A 17,562-nucleotide genomic window follows, 5' to 3' on the forward strand; every position below is an offset into this window, starting at 1 on the left:
TGGGCAGGGACATTGGCATGTCTCTTTACATGATGAATGTCAAAATAAAGAAACTAAGCAACAAGCTCCTCAATATCTAAGAGTATCGGCGCTATAACAGAGCGCGAATTCCGGCGCGTTTTCCAGAGGTTAACCACTTCCAAACAGTCCGTTTCAATTTCGACCCGCGCAAAACCACGGAGCATTGCCACCACCACACCCTCACGCACCGCAGTAGCCTCTGCCACGAGAGGATCTGTGATGCCTGGGCACAGTTTGCACCAAGCTGTGATAAAAGCCGAAGATGATCGGGCCACACCCCCAATACCTCCTCTATGCTCGAGCATAGCGACTCCCGCATCAGTGTTAATCTTGATGCATTCTCCCTTCGGCGGTCTCCATCCGTGCCCTGGCAGCAAAAAAGTTAACTAAGTTGCATGTCTAACCTGATGGTTGGTCCGTATATATTTTTTGCTAAAAATGTATATTCGGTGCAAAAATAAACAAAATGTTTTAGCAACATGATTTGAACTCTGGTCCTAACAATGTGAAGAAATATGTCCTACCAGTACACCAATGAAACCCACATTAATAAAAACGGATCCATGTTGTTTTTTACATAGAAATTCAAACCATCCGAATTTTTTTGAACGAAAGGCAAAAATTTCGATCGCCCTCAAAATTGTCGAAATTTCGGGAGATTTCGACCAAATTTTAAACATGGGGCCAGGCTAAGGACAAACTGGAAGCGATTAATTGCTTCCAACCCGATCCCGGCGGCGGACGCCGGCGCACCCCCAGAAACCCAACCCCTCCTTCGCTATAAATACATGTCCATCTCGCGTCCCTCTCCACACCTGCTCCTCCTCACTCCCCAGTCAAATCTTTCTACTCAGTTGCACTAACCTAGGGTTTAGCCCAGCGCCAACAGCTAGCTAGCGATAGAGGGGGAGAGCCACGGCGCCGCCAACGCCTTCAACGACGCCCCGACACGTCGCTCGGGAGAGGACGTCATCGTCCTGTCCTCGGCGACGGCAAGGCCGCTGCAGTCGGTGGAGGCGGTGGTGCTGGTGGACGCAGAGGGGGAGGGGCAGGGGCGCACATGGAGATGGATGCACCGCCGGAGAAGCTCTACTTCAAGACCAGGCTCTGCGATAAGTATGAGGCCACTGACCGCTGCATGTACGAGGATGGTTGCACCTTCGCGCACGGCCGCGCCAAGCTTCGCCCGCCGGGCCCCCTGTCGGTGGCTTCACCGTCGCCGGCGGCGGCAAGGTGTGCTTCAACTTCAGGGACACGGGCACCTGCCATTTCGCGGACAGGTGCGCCTTCCCCCACGCTGCACCATCAGGTACGCCCACTCCCAAAGCTACCCACCTAGATCGCGCATGTGTGCATGGCCGATGGGGTCTCAACATGACCGATCTCCGAGTCGGACTCAGAATCAGGTCGATTTGGTATCTCTTGTTAAAGTTGGCTATCGTTGGGAGCTCTTCTTTGAACTGATTCATTTAGTCACATGGAATTATCTATTACTGTCCTTTTAGCATTATACTTGTTTGGCATGTCTTAGCATCAGCTGGTCTCCGAATCGGAACCGGGTTGATTCGGTATCTCCGCTAAAGCTGGCTACCATTGGAAACTCTTCTTTGATATCCTTACTATAGCCGCCTGAAATATTTCGAAAGAGTGATAATCATCTATTTTATGTTGTTCGACCAACCAAGTAGCATCTATATATTTTTAAAGAGAGATAATCATCTATTTTAAGTTGTTCAACCAACCAAATAGCATCGATGGCTAGGACCAAGGCAAATCTTCTACCTCTACGGTTTGGGGTGTGCTGCAATACCTTGACAACTACACCATGGTAGTATATTTTTTCTTTAGCACTCTCTGCAACCTTTTTCCTTTGTACCCCAAGGTGGTGGTGAAACACCCTACCGTGTCACTAGCTCTGGTAAAAAAAAAACTCACTGGATTTGCCAGAAATGAGATTCCACACCGTGCTTGGTTTGTTCCTTGTTTCTTTTTTTTAGCGAAACTTGCACTCTGATGTGCTTTGCAAAGCAATGTGACACACCACATGGCCTTGTGAACACGGGCCCAATGCCATCGAAATCCACTCACACATAGTACTAGCAGCCTCGCTCTGCGTTTAGGCCCAACTCGTCGACGCAGGAGCACCACCACCACGCACGCATGCATGCTCCACGGGACACCCCAAGCAGCGGACTGCACAGCGCGCCCGATCCTCGGATGCGAAATGCAAAGAGGAACTGACTGAAATTCGTAATTAATTTGGGAAAATCCCCCGCCAGGCCTCGGACAGATTGGAAGCGATTAATTGCTTCCAACCCCCAGAAACCGAGCCCCTCCGTCGCTATAAATTCATGTCATCTCGCAGCCCCTCTCCACACCTGCTCCTCCTCACTCCTCTAGTCAAATCTTTCTAATCGGCTGCGCTAACCTAGGGTTTAGTCCGCCAGCCAGTAGCTAGCGATGGAGGGGGAGAGCCACGCCGCCGCCAACGCCTTCAACGGCGCCCCGACCCGCCGCTCGGGGGAGGACGTCATCGTCCTGTCCTCGGCGACGGCGAGGCCGCCGCGGTCAGTGGAGGCGGTCGTGCTGGTGGACGCGGAGGGGGAGGGGCAGGGGCAGGGGCCGCGCATGGAGATGGAGTCGCCGCCGGAGAAGCTGTACTTCAAGACAAGGCTCTGCGACAAGTACGAGGACATCGGCCGCTGCATGTACGAGGACGTTTGCACCTTCGCGCACGGCCTCGCCGAGCTTCGCCAGCCGGTCCCCCCTGTCGGCGGCTTCGCCGTCGCCGGCGGCGGCAGGGTTGTCAACGGCGGCGGCAAGGTGTGCTTCAACTTCAGGGACACGGGCACCTGCCATTTCGGGGACAGGTGCGCCTTCCCCCATGCTGCACCATCAGGTACGCCCGCTCCCTAAGCTACCCACCTAGATCGCGCACGTGTGCATGGCCGATGGGGTCCGGATCTCACGAAACATGCCCTCGATTTTCTTGTCAGGTCATGCGATTCGCCTCACCGGGGACCAGAAGGTGCTGACATCCCCAGGGCCGCGCTACGCCGCCCCGGGCACCGCCAGGGTGTACCCGTACCCGCCGGTGATTCCCCCGGCCGCGCGTGATCGTCTTGCCCAGATGACCGAGGAGAACGGGGGCAAAAAGCCCAACAGGCTGATGCTCATGAGCCAACGGAAGATCAGCGGGATCTACGGTGACTTGCTGCCGGGGGAGGAGGAGGAGTGAGACCGATCGATCAGCCGTCCACCCACCATGGTCGCATACCCATATAGTAGATGGTTGACATTGCTGATACATAGCAACAAAACAAAAAGGGGACGGGTTGATCTTGTCTGAAAGTGAATAACTTTACCATGATGGTATTTATGTGTGTTGTCTGTTGTGTAATTCCATCTGTTGTACTGCATGCAAATCCTATGTACTGTAATTCGTCTGAATAAACCAGCGTCGTTGTTTGTTTACCTATCCCCCATATTATATCATCTTTTTTATCACTGTTGTTGCCATCTGTCTGTGTTCTCGGTGGGCTATTGAAGTCCTCGATAGCTGACGGGGAAGGCTGTGTAGCAGCCAGAGTAAGACGAGAGAGATGTGGATCTGTTCATTTGCAGGGGCCTGGATAGCTGACGGGGAAGAAGAGGCATGGGATCTGGATCACGAGCCGTGCTGGTGCTTGTGGCAGCAGGTCTAGCGATTGCCCCGCCCTGCGCTCTGGCTTCTTCTCACAAGTAAGCTCCTCTTCCTCTTCATCCATCTGATGTGCATGTGAGGATCTCTGGTTGGATTTGGGTAACCAGGCCCCACAAGGCCAGGATGTCTTTCTATTTCGGGATCAACTGTGTCTGCCCGCTTTGATTCAGTTTCTAGGATTGGATCTTTGTTGAGTTATGCTTTGATTTTTTCAGTAGTTGATGTGGGTAGCTTTGTTTCTGCAATAGTAAATGCAGGGTCAACAACCCATGAAGTCTTGATCACAGTCTTGCCTCAGCAATAGCAGAGACTGGTTGTGTTGATGGGTGAGATGGTCAACTGACATTAGGTTGGTTGTTGGCCTGAAGCTTGAGTGAAAGATGAGAAAGTATAGTAGAATGCCAGTCCAAGTATAACATAGTAGAATGCCAGTTTAACATCATAGTAGAATGCCAGTTTAACATCAGGTACAGAAAAGGGCAAGTCCAAGTATAATGAGAAAGTATTACAAACTTTTCTCGGACACACGCAAAATACCTGTGGCTTCTTTCGCGCCAAATGTCTGCCTTTTCAGTTGAGAAACTGACATTAGGTCGAACGTCGAACGCTTGTGTTGGGCTGGCTGTGCAACCGCGCACGTGTGCCTCTATCGAACTGACATCAGGTTACTTGTTGGCTGGAAGCTTGAGTGAAATACTTTGATGATCACACGGTTTACATTGTCAATTTAGTCTTGTCAATTGCCACTGAAGTAGAATGCTTTTTTTTAGGAGAGTAGAATGGAAATTTAGCATCAGCTACAGAAAGAGCTAAGTCAATTATAGTGAGAAAGTACATTACCTTTTTTCCTTGAAGGCGCGCCAAATGTTTGTGGCTTTTAAAATTAGAAGTAACCATGAGGCGTGCCCTGCGGAGTACACGGCTCGAACGCGGGTAATAGACTGGGCGTGCACCTGCACACATGCTTCTAGCCAACCGGTCGACACCCAGTTCCCGAAAGTAAATTACAATTATATGATATTCCCTTCATGGAAGATATTAATGTGCAATCCAATTATTACCCTTTTCAGGTTTGGTCTGGACATTGTGCAACCAAAATTGCTGAGCTCCAGAAATGATTCATTTACTCCAAGCTCACATGTTGATTTTGACCCTTCAAAATCAAAGTGACTCTCGTGGCATCCCAGGTTTGTCTCGTCATCTCATTATGATGTGTACCCTTAAACAACATCTCATTTGATTTTCCTCTGTACTAGCAGTTAAGCATTTGTTACCATGAATTTCTTGTGCATTTTCTATAATAAAAAAATTGTGTGGTGCATGAAAGATCTTCTGTACTTATAGTTGCATATGTACTCAGATGCTCATTTCTTTTTATGTGGACAAATCCCAAGTTTCTTACCTTAATTTACGGTCTTCTCGTATGAAGGTTTTCTCTCTCGCATGGAGTGTGGCCACTTAGTATCTATGGTAATTTATCCCATCATCCGTATCACAGCTCAGTCCTTGCATTCAGGTTATTTATTAAAAAAACAACTTGCATCATGTTATTGAAGGCCATGTTTTCATTCTTGCAGGCACATAGTAAGATAGGGTCATCTTTACTTGTTAATGATGGTGCTACAAATATTTCCCAGAAAAATATTGACGCAGGCCTCCTGTTTCGCCTGGCTGATAGCAAGGTGAGCATACATACTCCTTTCATGATATTTTCATGACTGGCTCTTTTCTAACCATGAAGAAAATGTAGACAGAGAAAATAAAATTAAACAGACCTTGAATCCCTCTATTTAACAATCCTCTACCATATCATCTGTAGGTTAATGCTTAGTTGTGTGTTACCTGTGTGAATAAACAGACATGTAACTAAATGAGGTCAGAGTTATTGTTTTTCTTGATATTGCAATCTGTGAAGAAAGTGCGCATTCTTTTGGATATATAGTAGTAGATGTTAAACTTTTATAAATTGAGGTATATCAAATTAGGGTCTACTACTACTAAGCCCTGGATTGTTCTACTTCTAAAAATTGATGTTTTGTACTCCCTTCAAAGGACATAGTTGTTTCGAAGATTGAAGATAGGATATCATTATGGAGTTTTATTCCAAAAGATATTGCTTGTTCCTTGCAATTACTCTTTTGTAATTCTGTGTAACCTTGCTAGCTACTCCCTCCGTTTCTAAATGTTTGTCTTTCTAGAGATTTCAACAAGGGACTACATACGGAGCAAAATGAGTGAATCTATACTCTAAAATATGTCTATATACATCCGTATGTGGTAGTCCATTTGAAATCTCTAAAAAGACAAATATTTAGGAACGGAGGGAGTAGATGTATGGCTGTTGACATTCTTAGTGGTCTCAGAGCATGGGGAGAGCATGCAGATTTTGAAGTTTGGAGCAAACAAAAGTGACCCTAACAAGGAAGAAACTCAATCGAGCAGTGGTGCCAATAGGCTTGTGACATTTTTCATGTACCTTTCTGATATCAAGCAAGGTGGTGAAACTGTTTTCCCGGGATCCGAGGTAATGACATTATCACACAGTCTTAATTGTGAGAAGAAGTCCTTATCATTTAAAAAAAGTCCTTATCAGAATGACTAGTCACACTGACATTGATATGTAGTTTCCTTGACTGAAAAGTGGAAAGGAGATAATAATCTGTATATAATATATGTGCGCAGCTGAAGGATACTCAAGCCAAGGAAGGGACACCTTCCGATTGTGCTGGTTACACAGTGAAACCTGTCAAGGGCAACGTGATTCTGCTGTTCAATTCAAGGCCTGACGGAATCGCCAACAAGGACAGCCAGTATGAGGCATGTTTTGCCAGTAAGGGGAGAAATGGCTCGCCACAAAAGATAAAACATATGCATGCCAGCAAGATTGATAAATCAGAACCTTCTCAGGATGATGGTTGCACCGATGAAGATGATAACTGTGTCAGTTGGGCTGCTGCCGGCGAATGCGACAAGAATCCAGTGTTTATGATTGGAAGTCCAGACTACTATGGCACTTGCAGGAAGAGCTGTTTTTTTGTTTTCGTGCATTGCCCTTAGGGATGTCTCTTAGCATTTTCGTTGTTTAATACAGACATTGGTGCTGTAAGTGGAAAATGATTCAGCAAATTGTGCACTGTCGACAGATAACCTTTACTGTTTTCAGGAAATGTAGTACACATGTATTGGATTGGCTGCTCTTATAAAGTTATGAAAATTAATTCTGACCTCAGGTTGTTCCGTCAGACAATGCCTGCATGCATAATCACACTTGTCTGCATCTTTGCATTCCAGCAACTTTCTAGGTACATGGATAATTTTGGGCCTAAGATGTTTTTGGCTTGAACATTTCTAACGTGTGTGGACTCTTATATGATCATATATATCGTAAGAATACTCATCTAACATTATAGGGGAAATAATACTCAAAAGTAGCTGGTTTTTCCACTGCATATCCAAGCTATTGGTTTTATTTAGTTTTGCAATGGTGAACTTTGGCTCTTGCGTAGAACAGTTGGTTGTTGGAAGCATGGTTGCAGGAATCATCATGCTACACAGCAAAGTCTATTGATATAAACTGGAGTACAATCTACTATTGTATTGTCTACCTTATTTTTCAGGTAATATATAATAAATTCCGTTCTTGGATGATAAAGTCGTTGTAGTATAGTGGTAAGTATTCCCGCGAGTGACCCGGGTTCGATCCCCGGCAACGGCATGATTTTTATTTTCTGACCCCCTTCTTTGTATTCCTTTGATCACTGACGGCTGAAATTACTTCCATGAATTATTTTCTGACCCCCTTCTTTGTATTCCTTTGGTCATGAAGTGTTGAACCTTCTTTTTCTTTGAGGGGAAAAGTGTTGAACTTTCTAAAGCTGGCACTACTAGGAAAAACCTTGTACACGAAATCTTACCCAGCTGCGCGGTATAAAAACAGATGCTACTGCTACTTAGTAGTAGCGCGCTTCAATAGAGCACACTACTAATACACAGGTAGCAGTAGCGCGCTAGGTGAAAAGAGCGCTACTGCTACAATTGCCAGGGCGTTGCCCCCCAACCATGTATTGTAGTAGCGCCCTTCCAATAGACGCGCTACTGCTAACGTACTTAGCAGTAGTGCTTTGCGCCAACGCTCGCTATTGCTAAAGTCTCATCCCCCCTCGCGCCTATAAGTTTAGTCCCATACTGCTAAGTGAACAGGGTGTTTATCACCTTAAATACATTACTTCTCAAACCATCACAAGCACTTGAGCTTCATTGAACTCCATATGTAGGATCTGTGGCCGCAATAGGAGTCTTTGCCGGTTCTTAAAAATCGGGGAAGATTCCTATTGACAATTTAGATTCTATACAAAAAGATCATTGATGACTAATGTATTTTTGATTTTTTTTACATGCTTAGTCTTAGCAGTAGCGCGTTTGCAGAAGGCGCTACTGCTATGGATTTTAGCAGTAGTGTGTTATCCTATCCAGCGCTACTGCTAAGTGCTACCTCTTGAGCAGCGTTGGTTTTCCCTTGAAGAGGAAAGTGTGATGCAGCAAAGTAGCGTAAGTATTTCTCTCAGTTTTTGAGAAACAAGGTATCAATCCAGTAGGAGACTACACACAAGTCACCTAGTACCTGCACAAACAAATAAGAACCTCACAACCAACGGATAAAGAGGTTGTCAATCCCTTCACGGTCACTTACGAAAGTGAGATCTGATAAAGATAATAAGATAAATATTTTTGGTATTTTTGTTGTATAGATTGAAAAGTAAAGATTGCAAAATAAATAGTAAAGTAGAATTGTAGATCCGAAACTTATATGATGCAAAGTAGACCCGGGGACCATAGGTTTCACTAGTGGCTTCTCTCAAGATAGCATATATTACGGTGGGTGAACAAATTACTGCCGTGCAATTGATAAAAAAGCGCATAGTTATGATGATATCTAGGCATGATCCTGAACATAGGCATCACGTCCATGTCAAGTAGACCAAAACGATTCTGCGTCTACTACTATTACTCCACACATCGACCGCTATCCAGCATGCATCTAGAGTATTAAGTTCAAAGGAACAGATTAACGCATTAGGCAAGAAGACATGATGTAGAGGGATAAACTCAAGCAATATGATATAAACCCCATTTTTTTATCCTCGATGGCTGATGTCTACTACACAACCTTCTTTTTGTAGACGTTGTTGGTCCTCCAAGTGCAGAGGTTTGTAGGACAGTAGCAAATTTCTCTCAAGTGGATGACCTAAGGTTTATCAATCCGTGGGAGGCGTAGGATGAAGATGGTCTCTCTCAAACAACCCTGCAATCAAATAACAAAGAGTCTCTTGTGTCCCCAACACACGCAATACAATGGTAAATTGTATTGGTGCACTAGTTCGGCGAAGAGATGGTGATACAAGTGCAATATGGATGGTAGATATAGGTTTTTGTAATCTGAAAATATAAAAACAGCAAGATAACTAATGATAAAAGTGAGCGTAAATGGTATTGCAATGCTAGGAAACAAGTCGTAGGGTTCATACTTTCACTAGTGCAAATTCTCTCAACAATAATAACACAATTGGATCATATAACTATTCCTCAACATGCAACAAAGAGTCACTCCAAAGTCACTAATAGCGGAGAATAAATGAAGAGATTATTGTAGGGTACGAAACCACCTCAAAGTTATTCTTTCTGATCGATCTATTCAAGAGTCCGTAGTAAAATAACATGAAGCTATTCTTTCCGTTTGATCTATCCTAGAGTTCGTATTAGAATAACACCTTAAGACACAAATCAACCAAAACCCTAATGTCACCTAGATACTTCAATGTCACCTCAAGTATCCGTGGGTATGATTATACGATATGCATCACTCAATATCAGATTCATCTATTCAACCAACACAAAGAACTTGAAAGAGTGCCCCAAAGTTTCTACCGGAGAGTCAAGACGAAAACGTGTGCCAACCCCTATGCATAAGTTCACAAGGTCACGGAACTCGCAAGTTGATCAACCAAACATACGTCAAGTGGATCACGTGAATATCCCATTGTCACCATAGATAAGCACATGCAAGACATACATCAAGTGTTCTCAAATCCTTAAAGACTCAATCCGAAAAGATAACTTCAAGGGGAAAGCTCAATCCATTACAAGAGAGTAGAGGGGGGAAAACATCATAAGATCCAACTATAATAGCAAAGCTCGCGATACATCAAGATCGTGCCGAATCAAGAACACGAGAGAGAGAGAGAGATCAAACACATAGCTACTGGTACATACCCTCAGCCCCGAGGGTGAACTACTCCCTCCTCGTCATGGAGAGCGCCTGGATGATGAAGATGGCCACCGGAGAGGGATTCCCCCTCCGGCAGGGTGCCGAAACGGGTCTAGATTGGTTTTCGGTGGCTACAGAGGCTTGCGGCGGTAGAACTCCTAATCTAGGTTATTTTCTGGAGGTTTCAGTATTTATAGGAATTTTTGGCGCCGGGAACAAGTCAGGGAGGTGCCCAAGTCATCCACGAGATAGGGCGGCGTGCCCGGGGGCGGCGGGGGGGGGGGGGGGGGGGGGGGGGGGGGGGGGGGGGGGGGGGGGGGGGGGGGGGGGCGTAGGGCGCGCCCCCACCCTCGTGGACGGCCCGGGACTCTTCTGACCCAACTCTTTTACTCCGGGGCCTTCTTTTGGTCCATAAAAAATCATCAAGAATTGGCACGTCAATTGGACTCCGTTTGGTATCCCTTCTCTGTAAAACTCAAAAACAAGGAAAAAACAGAAACTGGCACTGGGCTCTAGGTTAATAGGTTAGTCCTAAAAATCATATAAAATGGTATATAAAGGCATATAAAACATCCAAGATTGATAATACAATAGCATGGAACAATCAAAAATTATAGATACGTTGGAGACGTACCAAGCATCCCCAAGCTTAATTCCTGCTCGTCCTCGAGTAGGTAAATGATAAAAACAGAATTTTTGATGTGGAATGCTACCTAACATATTTTTCAATGTAATTTTCTTTATTGTGGCATGAATATTCAGATCCGAAAGATCCAAGACAAAAGTTTAATATTGACATAAAAACAATAATACTTCAAGCATACTAACCAAGCAATTATGTCCTCTCAAAATAACATAGCCAAAGAAAGCTCATCCCTACAAAATCATATAGTTTGGCCATGCTTCATTTTCGTCACACAAAATGCTCCCATCATGCACAACCCCGATGACAAGCCAAGAAATTGTTTCATACTTTAGTATTCTCAAACTTTTTCAACTTTCACGCAATACATGAGCGCGAGCCATGAACATAGCACTGTGGATGGAATAGAGTATGATGGTGGAGGTTGTGTGGAGAAGACAAAAAAGGAGGAAGTCTCACATTGACGCGGCTAATCAACGGGCTATGGAGATGCCCATCAATTGATGTCAATGCGAGGAGTAGGGATTGCCATGCAACGGATGTACTAGAGCTATAAATGTATGAAAGATCAACAAAAGAAACTAAGTGGATGTGCATCCAACTTGCTTGCTCACGAAGACCTAGGGCATTTGAGGAACCCCATTGTTGGAATATACAAGCCAAGTTCTATAATGAAAAACTCCCACTAGTATATGAAAGTGACAATATAAGAGACTCTCTATCATGAAGATCATGGTGCTACTTTGAAGTACAAGTGTGGAAAAAGGATAGTAGCATTGTCCCTTTTATTTTCTTTCTTTCTTTATTCATTTGGCCTTTCTTTTTTTCATTTCGCCTTCCCCTTTTTTTCTTTTTGGGACAATGCTCTATTAATGATGATCATCACACTTCTATTTATTTAAAACTCAAAAATTACAACTCGATACTAGAACAAAGTATGCCTCTATATGAATGCCTCCGGCGGTGTACCGGGATGGACAATGAATCAAGAGTAACATGTATGAAATTATGCATGGTGGCTTTTCCACAAATACGATGTCAACTACATGATCATGCAAGGCAATATGACAATGATGAAGCGTGTCATAATAAACGTAACGGTGGAATATTGCATGGCAATATATCTCGGAATGGCTATGGAAATGCCATAATAGGTAGGTATGGTGGCTGTTTTTAGGAAGATATAAGGAGATTTATGTGTGATAGAGCATATCATATCACGGGGGTTGGATGCACCGGCGAAGTTTGCACCAACTCTCAAGGTGAGAAAGGGCAATGCACGGTACCAAAGACGCTAGCAATGATGGGAAGGTGAGAGTGCGTATAATCCATGGACTCAACATTAGTCATAAAGAACTCACATACTTATTGCAAAAATCTACAAGTCATCAAAAACCAAGAATTACGCGCATCCTCCTAGGGTGGTTGATTGGTAGGAAAAGACCATCGCTCGTCCCCGACCGCCACTCATAAGGAGGACAATCAAAGTAACACCTCATGCTTCAAATTTGTCACACGACGTTTACCATACGTGCATGCTATGGGACTTGCAAACTCTAACACAAATATTTCTCAAATTCACAACTACTCAACTAGAACGACTCTAATATCACCATCTTTATATCTCAAAACAATTATCAAGTATCAAACTTCTCATAGTATTCAATGCACTCTATATGAAAGTTTTTATTATACCCATCTTGGATGCCCATCATATTAGGACTAGTTTCATAACCAAAGCAAATTACCATGTTGTTTAAGACTCTCAAAATAATATAAGTGAAGCATGAGACTTCAACAATTTCTTCAAAATAAAACCACTGTCGTTCTCTAAAAGATATAAGTGAAGCACTAGAGCAAACGACAAACTACTCCGAAAGATATAAGTGAAGATCAATGAGTAGTTGAATAATTATGCAACTATGTGAAGACTCTCTAATATTTAAGAATTTCAGATCTTGGGTTATTATTCAAACAGCAAGCAAAACAAAATAAAATAAAATGACGCTCCAAGCAAAACACATATCATGTGGTGAATACAAATATAGCTCCAAGTAAAGTTACCGATGAACGAAGACGAAAGAGGGGATGCCGTCCGGGGCATCCCCAATCTTAGGCTCTTGCCACTCCTTATTCCATAGTCCATCGAATCTTTACCCAAAACTTGAAAACTTCACAACACAAAACTTAACAGAAAACTCGTAAGCTCCTTTAGTATAAGAAAATAAATCACCACTTAGGTACTGTTATGAACTCATTCTAAATTCATATTGGTGTAATATCTACTGTATAACAACTTCTCTATGGTTCATACCCTCTGATACTACTCATGGATTCATCAAAATAAGCAAACCACACAATGAAAACAGAATCTGTCAAAAACAGAACAGTCTGTAGTAATCTGGAGATTTCGAACACTTCTGTAACTCCGAAAATCATGCGAAATTAGGAAGTCCTAGGAAATTTGTATATTGATCTACTGCAGTTGGAATTGGTATTTTATCGCTCTCTGGTAAAAACTGAAAATTATTTTCGTGAGCGCATACTTTCTGTTTTTATTAGCAAGATCAAACAATAATCACCCAAGAAGATCCTAAAGGCTTTACTTGGCACAAACACTAATTAAAACTAAAAACACAATCATAACAGAGAATAGATGATTTATTTATTACTAAACAGGAACAAAAAGCAAGGAACAAAAATAAAATTGGGTTGCCTCCCTACAAGCGCTATCATCTAACGCCCCTAGCTAGGCATGATGATTTCAATGATGCTCACATAAAAGATAAGAATTGAAACATAAAGAGAGCATCATGAAGAATATGACTAACACATTTAAGCCTAACCCACTTCCTATGCATAGGGATTTTGTGAGCAAACAACTTGTGGGAAGAAGAATCAACTTGCATAGGAAGGTAAAACAACAAATCTTCAAGATTTTCAACACATAGAGAGGAAACTTGATATTATTGCAATTCCTACAAGCATATGTTCCTCCCTCATAATAATTACATGTAGGATCATAAGAAAATTCAACAATATATCTATCAAAAAACATATTCTTAACACGATCCACATGTATGCAAAGCTGACACTCTTCCAAAATAGTGGGATTAACATTAACTAAAGTCATGACCTCTCCAAACCCACTTTCATAATTATCACGATAAGATTCAACAAGCTTCAAAATAGTGGGATCATTACTTCCTAAAGTTGACACTCTTCCAAACCCACTTTCATCAATGTAATCATCATAAATAGGAGGCATGCTATCATCAAAATAAATTTGCTCATCAAAACATGGGGGACAAAAAATATCATCTTCATAAAACATAGCATCCCCAAGCTTGTGGCTTTGCATATCATTAGCATCATGGATATTCAAATAATTCATACTAAAAACATTGCAATCATGCTCATCATCCAAAGATTTAGTGCCAAACATTTTAATGCATTCTTCTTCTAACACTTTGGCACAATTTTCCTTTCCATCATTTTCACGAAAGATATTAAAAAGATGTAGCATATGAGGCACCCTCAATTCCATTTTTTTGTAGTTTTCTTTTATAGACTAAAATAGTGATAAAACAAGAAACTAAAAGATTCGAGTGCAAGATCTAAAGATATACCTTCAAGCGCTAACCTCCCCGGCAACGGTGCCAGAAAAGAGCTTGATGTCTACTACACAACCTTCTTCTTGTAGACGTTGTTGGGCCTCGAAATGCAGAGGTTTGTGGGACAGTCGCAAATTTCCCTCAAGTGGATGACCTAAGGTTTATCAATCCTTGTGAGGCGTAGGATGAAGATGGTCTCTGTCGGTGTCAAAACCGGCGGATCTCGGGTAGGGGGTCCCGAATTGTGTGTCTAGGCCGGATGGTAATAGGAGGCAGGGGACATGATGTTTTACCCAGGTTCGGGCCCTCTTGATGGAGGTAAAACCCTACGTCCTGCTTGATTAATATTGATGATATGGGTAGTACAAGAGTAGATCTACCACGATATCAAAGAGGCTAAACCCTAGAATCTAGCCTATGGTATGATTGTATGTTATGGTTGTTGTCCTACGGACTGAAATCCTTCGGTTTATATAGACACCGGAGAGGGTTAGGGTTACACAAGGTCGGTTACAAAGGAGGAGATATCCATATCCGTATTGCCTAGCTTGCCTTCCATGGCAAGTAGAGTCCCATCCGGACACGAGATGAAGTCTTCAATCTTGTATCTTCATAGTCTAACAGCCGGCCAATGGAGATAGTCCGGCTGTCCGGAGACCCCCAATCCAGGACTCCCTCAGTAGCCCCTGAACCAGGCTTCAGTGACGATGAGTCCGGCGTGTAGTATTGTCTTCGGCATTGCAAGGCGGGTTCCTTCTCTGAATACATCACAGAAGAATTTGAATACGAGGATAGTGTCCGACCCTACAGAATAAGTTGCACATTCCACCGTAGAGAGAATAATATTTCCGTAGATCTAATTTGCTGGCTTGTTTTGGCAGCATGACGTTATGTCATGGCCCGGTGATTATTCGAACCATTTCCTTTAACCAGCCCCGCACATAACGCGAGGCAGTTTTTCGACACGTCTTGTCAAAGCAGAGATCGTGTCCCCTTATTACGGGATTCTCATCAATACGGGCGTGGGTAACCCAACCGCGCCATCAATTGCGGCGCTTGGGGGATAAGCGAGTTTTACCAGGCAAGTGGGGATGCTTAGTTTCGTCCGCCCATATAAAGGGATAAGGATTCACCTTTCTATCCACGCCTTCTTCCTCCTTTGCTCATCCGTTTTCGCACACTCGAGCTCTAGCGCCCAAGTCCACACTTCCACCTCAACCTTCTCCAACCATGTCTGGAGCGGGAGGCAAGTGGATGGTCTCCTCCGTCACGGAGGGAGACATCAAGAAACTGAGGAGAGCCAGATACCTGCCCGACGACATCGCGCACCGGCTCCCAGATGAGGGGCAGCTCATGCCCACCCCCAGGCCCCATGAGAGGGTAGTATTCCTCACCCATTTCCTCCGTGGACTGGGATTCCCTCTCCATCCATTTGTCCGGGGACTCATGTTCTATTACGGCCTGGATTTCCATGATCTGGCCCCGAACTTCGTCCTCAACATCTCGGCGTTTATCGTCGTGTGTGAGGCCTTCCTCCGCATCAAGCCCCACTTCGGCTTATGGCTGAAGACCTTCAATGTCAAGCCGAAGGTGGTGGGCGGCCGCCAGGCGGAGTGCGGGGGCGCCATGGTGGGCAAGATGCCCAACATAACATGGCTGGAGGGCCCCTTTGTGGAAACCATAAAGGGGTGGCAATCGGGGTGGTTCTATATCACCGAGCCGCGCGACCCCGCATGGGCAGCGGCCCCCCGAGTTCCGATCTAGCATCCCCATGCGGCTCACCTCCTGGAAAGAGAAGGGCCTGTCCTGGGGTAGTTCGAAAGAGCTGACCGGACTCCAAACATGTATTCAAAACATGGTGGACAAGAAGCCAAGCTTGTCAACATAGTCCAAGTTATGCTCATCCACTGGATACTCCCGTGCCAACAACGGGAGTTCAACTTGTGGGAGTTCAATCCGGCGCAGCACCGAAATCTGAACAGGCTCTTCGACACGACTCATGAAGACGCCTGGAGGGTGCTGTTCAAAAGTGCCGAGGTCCCCCTCCCTACTACGGAGGATCACAGATTCAGCGTGAAGCGCCAAGCCAGTGCGGTAAGCTGCTCTACCTTTCACAGGATACTTATTTTTTAATATAGATTGACTCTATGCGGGATCTAAACTCCCGTACCTTTGACAGGACTGGCAGAAGATGGCCGGACAGATCGACTGTCCGGCTCCTTTGCCCGAAGGCCCCGTAGACGCTCTCCTGGCGAAGATGTTGACTCCGACCCCTTATACAGTGCCGAAGAAGACCAAAAGGCCAAGGGAACTCGAAAGAGTTCCCGACGCCAGGCGTCGTCGGACTCACCATCCGATGACTCTGCGGCGCACTCTTCCCCCGAAGACGAGGAAGAAGAAGAAGAAGATGCTCCCCCACCGACTGAGGGAGACGGGAAAAGGAAGGCCGCCCCAACTGGGGAGGCCGGAGGGTCCAAGAAGGGAAGGACTCTCCTTCCGGACAGTTCCACCGCCGTCGACGAAGGTGAAGACGAGTGGTTGCCCAGGGTCAAGCCCCCGGGGAGATCGTAAGTATTCGGGTACTAGAGTAACTCATAGGATTCCTTTGTCGCACTGCTTTCCCTAACGCCAAACGCAATTATGCAGGCCGCCACGAGCCAGTATCGATGTATCATCGGACGGCTCCTTGGGCTTGTCGGACATGGATAGCGATCCAGTCCTGACTGCCACCTCCCCTCATCCTGCCGACGACGCCGAGGTGTTGTCTCAAGAGGCACCGGATCAAGGGGAGACAGTCCCGGAGGTGCCTCAAGGCGACCTTCCGGACTCCGGGAGTTGAGGGGACGAGGCCCCCGAGAGCTCCGAGTTCGGCCCTCAGCCGAACACCGCGCCGGACCCTCCAGCGGTTCCGGGCTCGGGCAGGCGGCCTCGTTCTAAGAGGGGCAAGACGCCTATGCCGTTGACCTCTGTACACCCAGAGGCGCCGGACAATCTGCTGGAAGCGCTTTGCAGCGCTTCCATCGACGAGGAGCACCGCACTATCATGAGTGCGGTGATCCAGAAGGTTCAGTCCGCCAATAGCGGATTGACTGAAGCCTGTGCCAGCCTTCTAACAGTCTTCGAGGTAAGTGTTTTAAAATGTAGTAGAAATATTACCGCATAGACAGTAGCCCCTGATGCTCTGTTCGGTGTTCACAAAGAAAAGCCAAACAGAGGATCAAATAATATCGCAGGAGTCTAATATAAGTATGTCAATATGCGTATGCAGGCTTCACTGCTGGCGTCCGCCGCACTGACTACGGAGGTCGCCGTACTG

At 45.1% G+C, this 17,562-nt stretch overlaps 2 protein-coding genes across 2 annotated transcripts; both read left to right on the plus strand.

The window, feature by feature from the left end:
• The first annotated feature begins 2,404 nt into the window (after positions 1–2,404).
• On the plus strand, positions 2,405–3,494 carry LOC125548117 (zinc finger CCCH domain-containing protein 1-like). Its single transcript, XM_048711797.1, has 2 exons — positions 2,405–2,920; positions 3,018–3,494. Exons 1-2 carry the CDS (start codon positions 2,482–2,484, stop codon positions 3,257–3,259), a joined length of 681 nt encoding a protein of 226 aa, XP_048567754.1. The 5' UTR covers positions 2,405–2,481; the 3' UTR covers positions 3,260–3,494.
• A 1,673-nt stretch (positions 3,495–5,167) lies between these two features.
• On the plus strand, positions 5,168–6,781 carry LOC125546721 (probable prolyl 4-hydroxylase 7). Its single transcript, XM_048710875.1, has 5 exons — positions 5,168–5,194; positions 5,302–5,406; positions 5,777–5,843; positions 6,079–6,248; positions 6,407–6,781. Exons 1-5 carry the CDS (start codon positions 5,168–5,170, stop codon positions 6,779–6,781), a joined length of 744 nt encoding a protein of 247 aa, XP_048566832.1.
• Positions 6,782–17,562: the final 10,781 nt, after the last annotated feature.

The sequence above is a fragment of the Triticum urartu genome, chromosome 3 (genome assembly GCF_003073215.2).
Source record: "Triticum urartu cultivar G1812 chromosome 3, Tu2.1, whole genome shotgun sequence".
NCBI lineage: Eukaryota > Viridiplantae > Streptophyta > Magnoliopsida > Poales > Poaceae > Triticum > Triticum urartu.

Coding starts and splice junctions, on each gene's coding strand:
- LOC125548117 (XM_048711797.1), top strand. CDS start 2,482: ATGGAGGGGGAGAGCCACGCCGCCGCCAACGCCTTCAACGGCGCCCCG. Junction 2,921..3,017: donor CCCCCATGCTGCACCATCAG/GTACGCCCGCTC, acceptor TTTTCTTGTCAG/GTCATGCGATTCGCCTCACC.
- LOC125546721 (XM_048710875.1), top strand. CDS start 5,168: ATGGAGTGTGGCCACTTAGTATCTATG. Junction 5,844..6,078: donor TATTCCAAAAGATATTGCTT/GTTCCTTGCAAT, acceptor TGACATTCTTAG/TGGTCTCAGAGCATGGGGAG. Junction 6,249..6,406: donor CTGTTTTCCCGGGATCCGAG/GTAATGACATTA, acceptor ATATGTGCGCAG/CTGAAGGATACTCAAGCCAA.